Source organism: Vigna unguiculata, chromosome 11 (assembly GCF_004118075.2).
Source record: "Vigna unguiculata cultivar IT97K-499-35 chromosome 11, ASM411807v1, whole genome shotgun sequence".
NCBI lineage: Eukaryota > Viridiplantae > Streptophyta > Magnoliopsida > Fabales > Fabaceae > Vigna > Vigna unguiculata.
Genome location: NC_040289.1, coordinates 38,060,267 through 38,065,302, shown reverse-complemented (window position 1 = coordinate 38,065,302; position 5,036 = coordinate 38,060,267). Strand labels below are relative to the sequence as shown.

General features: G+C 28.1%; 1 protein-coding gene across 1 annotated transcript; it reads right to left on the bottom strand.

The window, feature by feature from the left end:
- Positions 1–772: 772 nt before the first annotated feature.
- Positions 773–1,858, bottom strand: LOC114169892 (glycine-rich RNA-binding, abscisic acid-inducible protein-like). Its single transcript, XM_028055274.1, has 2 exons — positions 1,607–1,858; positions 773–1,344 (listed from the first exon to the last, which is right to left on the bottom strand). Exons 1-2 carry the CDS (start codon positions 1,718–1,720, stop codon positions 928–930), a joined length of 531 nt encoding a protein of 176 aa, XP_027911075.1. The 5' UTR covers positions 1,721–1,858; the 3' UTR covers positions 773–927.
- Between the last annotated feature and the right edge of the window lie 3,178 nt (positions 1,859–5,036).

Below are 5,036 nucleotides of genomic sequence, written 5' to 3'. Positions count from 1 at the left end.
ACTAAATTTTGGTTTTTAATTTACTTGACATATACGAGTCATACTAGATCTACTCACATTAAATTTAATTATTCAAGATCTTCATAGAAGGAAGAAAATAATAATTGTCACTCACAATCGGTTCAATAAAATAATTTGTATTTTATTAATTATAATAATTTCAACTTGAAATTATTACCTTTAAAGACTTGACAGTGATAATTAGAGTCACATAATTTTATTTGAATGATTGAGATATACATGAAAATAGGAGAAATATATAATTCAATTTTGTCTTACAAATAATCTGCTACATTTATTTCTTTCAACCCTTACTATTAAACAATTACCTTTTGTAATAATAATATCGCGTACCAATAATAATTATATTACTCGTACATAATTTATAATATACATAATGTAGAAAATAGGTTTTGAAGTGTTTAAGCGTGGTTCTTCGAAATAATGAATCATGCAACTAATGAATTATTAAACCTTTGTAATTTAAATTTGTCTCGATTTTCTTACTTAGTTGATTGCTAATAGTAATAAATCGATTATTATAAGATGAAAATAAAACATTTTCTCCGCCGGTCACGAGTGATGCCAATAATGATTTTCGAAAGCAGAAAGGCTTGTAAAACCTACAAGTGTAACACCTATCGTTAATCGTTAATCTTAAGATAAACTTATCTAAGGTGTTAATCTTAAGATAACCTTATTTAAGATGGTAAAACTTAGTTAAGGTAAATTTCCGTTAAAGTATCATAAAACAATAAAGCTGATAAAAATAAACACTGTAAGTCAACACCTTAATTTCATTCATAAGAGACTGTAAAAAACCACATATAAAGGTCAAAACCACAAACAACAAGACTACGAACACACGAAATAGAACACCTAATTTCAATCGGCTTAATCATAAACCCTATTCTACAACATCAAAACCTAGTTCCAGCTACCGTCTCCACCGTCACCGCCACGAGAGCGGGATCCACCATCACCATAACCACGGTCTCTTCCACCACCATAACCACCACTTCCGCCATAACCACCACCATTACGGCTGTATCCTCCTCCTCCTCCTTCACGTCGGCCACCATATCCACCGCCGCCACCATATCCCCCTCCACCACCGTATCCACCTCCTCCACGGTTGTATCCACCACCACCTCCATATCCACCACCTCCACGGCCACCGCCGCCTCCGCCAGAACCACGGGACTGAGCTTCATTCACGGTAATGTTCCGACCGTCAAGGTTCTGACCGTTCATTCCTTCGATCGCATCTCTCATGGCCTTCTCGGTGGAAAAGGTCACGAATCCAAAACCCCTAGACCTTCCAGTCTCACGATCGTTGATAATCTGCAAAATAAAAATCCATGGAAATCAGATCTAAGAAAAAATACGAAAACAAAACCGAATAGAACCCGATCGATCTTCGCCTTTGATTAAAGGATGAAGATGAACGTACCTATTGGCGTGAGTAAAAAAAGAATCATATAGTAACACAAGTATCATAGATCAAGTAACGCAAAAAATATCAGAGATCACAGATCAGAACGGGATCGACAAATTCCGAATCCGAATCGTGTCAGATCAGATGCGGTGCCTGCGACAAACAGACCTTCGATTCTAGGACTTCGCCGTATACAGAGAAGGCTTTCTCCAAAGAATCACCGTCAGTGGCCCATGCAAGGCCACCGATGAAACATCTGAACTCAACATCAGCTGCTGCCATGGAAAATACTATAAACCCTAGAAATTTGGGATTGTTGTAAAGGGATAAGATTTGCACGATGAAAGGGTGAACCCCAATGGATTCTTTTATAGCAGCTGGACTGTTAACCAGGGTTACGGGTTATGAGTTGGACCTAGACCAGGGTTAAAGTTAAATCAATCATGGTTCAAATTAGGTCATCACAAATTTTGGGCCCAATTTTTTATTCATTTCTTTCTTGGGCATTGCTACTCCAACCCCACCTTTTCCCAATCCCTAGAAATTATTCATACACCCAATTTTTTTTTTTAAACTATTTTAATTTTCTTAACCATAATTGTGCTTGGAATGAAGTCTTTCTTCATTTTTTCATTTTTTAGTCAAAATCATGCTTCTTGTATTGTTTTACATAAAAGAGGGGTTAGAAAATAAATTCATTGAAATTGCCAACCCATTTAACAAATTATACAACCCCAGTACCCATCTTTTCTCTAGTTCCCACACCATAATTGTTTTCAATAATCGGATTCATGAAAAAAAACATCGTACTGAAAATCCAAGTGATAAGAAAAACATTTTCAAATTAAGGATACTATAAGTTTTGAAGAAATCTTATTTTTTTTTATGAAAGATATTTTAAATAGGTCTCAAATGTTTTAACTTTGAAACTCATCATATGTACATTTTCATAATTTTAAATTTATATTTAAATTTTTAAATTAAAAATTAATTGTCTTTTAGTTTTAAAACTTCTTAACTTTCAAGATCTCGTTATAATATACCATATATTCAGTAAGCTTTTTTTATATATATAAAATCTGAGTATTAACTCCTTACCTTCAAAGATCCATAGATATTTCATTCCATTCAGATTAGTATATGATATTTCCTTTTTGGGTTATGACATTGAAATCGTATTCCAATATATGATATTTCATTCGAGTTTCAAAAAATAAAACAATAAAAATTTGATAATTAAATTTGTGTTTCGAGTTTTTATTTACCTATTTTAGTTAGTTTATCAAAATGACCGATATGGGTAATTTTGTCCGTAAATTGTACCCATTTCGCAAGCACAATTTTAGAATCCGCGGTCAAGCCATTGATACCTTTGTTCTATAATTAAATTTAATTAAAATTTAATAAATAAATAAAAAGTTTAAGAAATTTAACTCCTAAATGAAGTTTAATGTAATAAATTAGAAAATAGACAAAACATTTAATTAGGAAAATAGAGTTTTTTTCATGTATATTTCGCAATAATCATTTCGCTCTATATTAAGGGGAATGCATACAATTATTTTAATATTATTTAAAGTTATTTGAGAAAAGTTAACTGATGTAAGATACTATTGCTTTTGTAAATAAAATATATTTTATTGTTTTCAGTCACAAGTGGGATATAACTCGTCTTTTTAAAATAAATCAAAATTAAGTGTACATATAAAACATCAAGAGTGTAACTCGTTTATTTTAAAGTGACTTTTATAATTAATTATTAAACTCAGAGAAAAATAAAAAATATTTAATTATTAATTTTATTTTTATATTTATATTTAATTTTATTTTAATTATTATATCTATGTTTTATAGAATTAAGTTTTTATTTTTGTAAAAATTCTCAATGTGATTTTTTTTAATAAATAGATCTTGATTTTATTGGAAATGGTTACATGTAAAAATTTAAATTAGTTATTTGTTTAAATTTGTGTCACCTTCTTTCTTGAAAGCTTTATAATCTTGATACCTAAATTTAATATATGACATTTTCATATGATGTACATCGATTATTTCTTTTTTAAAGTATAAACTCAATCGAGTATTTTTTTTTTTAAATATAGGATTCAATTGAGTTTTTCTGAGTTTCTTTTTTTATAAATGTGGAGTCCATCGAGTAGAAAAATATAAAAATCAGAACAAATCAAACATATAAATATAAAAATCATATTATTAATTAAGTAATTAGGGTAGAAAAAAAGTACATGAAATTTAAATATTAATTTTCTTGTCTAACTTACAATTTTCAATCAAAAAATATATCTATATAGTTATATATAAAGAGAATTTTTTTGTCTACATTTCATAATTCAAATTTTTGTTTGTTGTATTTATTTATTTTGATGCTTTATATATGCATAATTTATTACAGACATATAATACTACTTTGACTTAATTTAAAAAATATATGTTCAAGTCATTTTATTTAAAAAGAACAAATAAACTTAACAATGACACTTTCAAATAAAAACACCCATATGGCAAATCTTTAAGAATACTATAATGTATATTAGTATTTTTAAAAAATGAAAAAAAGAATTAAAATATTAATTTATTGAGTTTTAAGAGAATGTTTTTCTTACATCTATCTAAATATCAACTCTCAAAGAATATATGGAGAGGCGTAAGTTGGGAATCAAGTTGGAGCATGAAGATGACGTGTGCTGTAAAGGACTACGATCATGGGACCCATCATCACATAATGCGGTTGGTGAGACAATACAAAATATCATACATCTCGATCAACAAAATATCTCATGTTTGAAATTACCTTTTTATCCCTATTCTTCAAATTTAAAACTGTAAAATGCTAATTATTATACTTTCAACGTCACATTTTATTTCTAATTATTAATCTTTTATTTTTTATCCTTTTAATATAAATCTACATTAGTAATCTTAAATTTGGAAAAATAATATTTTATTTTAGATTTCCGTCCTTTATGCATTTGATTGGTTACGTTTGATTTTGTATTAACTTCTTTAAGTGAAATTGGTCTTAACAAAATTGTTATTATACTTTATTTTCTTTAGAAGGAAGAAGTGTATCAATAAACTTGTTCTTACTTCTATGATGTATAAATACGTGTATCAAATACGACACCTATCTGATATATCGGTATGTTTATTTTTAAAATAATAAAATATAATACGTAATAGATACGTGATATATGAATAATGAAAATATACAATATTTCTTACAAACAATAATAAATATATGATTGTTAGTGTGTGAATCCAAATTTTATAATTAGAGACAAATTATTTTGTTAGTCAAATCTTTGTAGCTAATGTTAATGATCAATTTAAAAATCAATTTATCATTGAAACTATTATAATTATCAATTTAGAGACTGATTATAATTTTTTGGAACTATTTTAGTTTTCAATTTGGTCACTATATAGAGACTAATTATTTTTTGTCACTAAAATTGGCCATTATTCAAAGATTGTATTGTAGTGTACTATTACTTTATAAATTAGATACTTCATTGATAAACATGTTATGTTATGTTGATTTGAAATCACAGGGTAGATGTAACAGATGAGGAATTTATTT

Excerpts from the sequence above, each read along its gene's own strand:
- LOC114169892 (XM_028055274.1), bottom strand. The coding sequence starts at position 1,720 with ATGGCAGCAGCTGATGTTGAGTTCAGATGTTTCATCGGTGGCCTTGCA. Across the intron at positions 1,345-1,606 it reads GCGAAGTCCTAGAATCGAAG|ATTATCAACGATCGTGAGAC; the intron begins GTCTGTTTGTCG and ends TTTATTTTGCAG.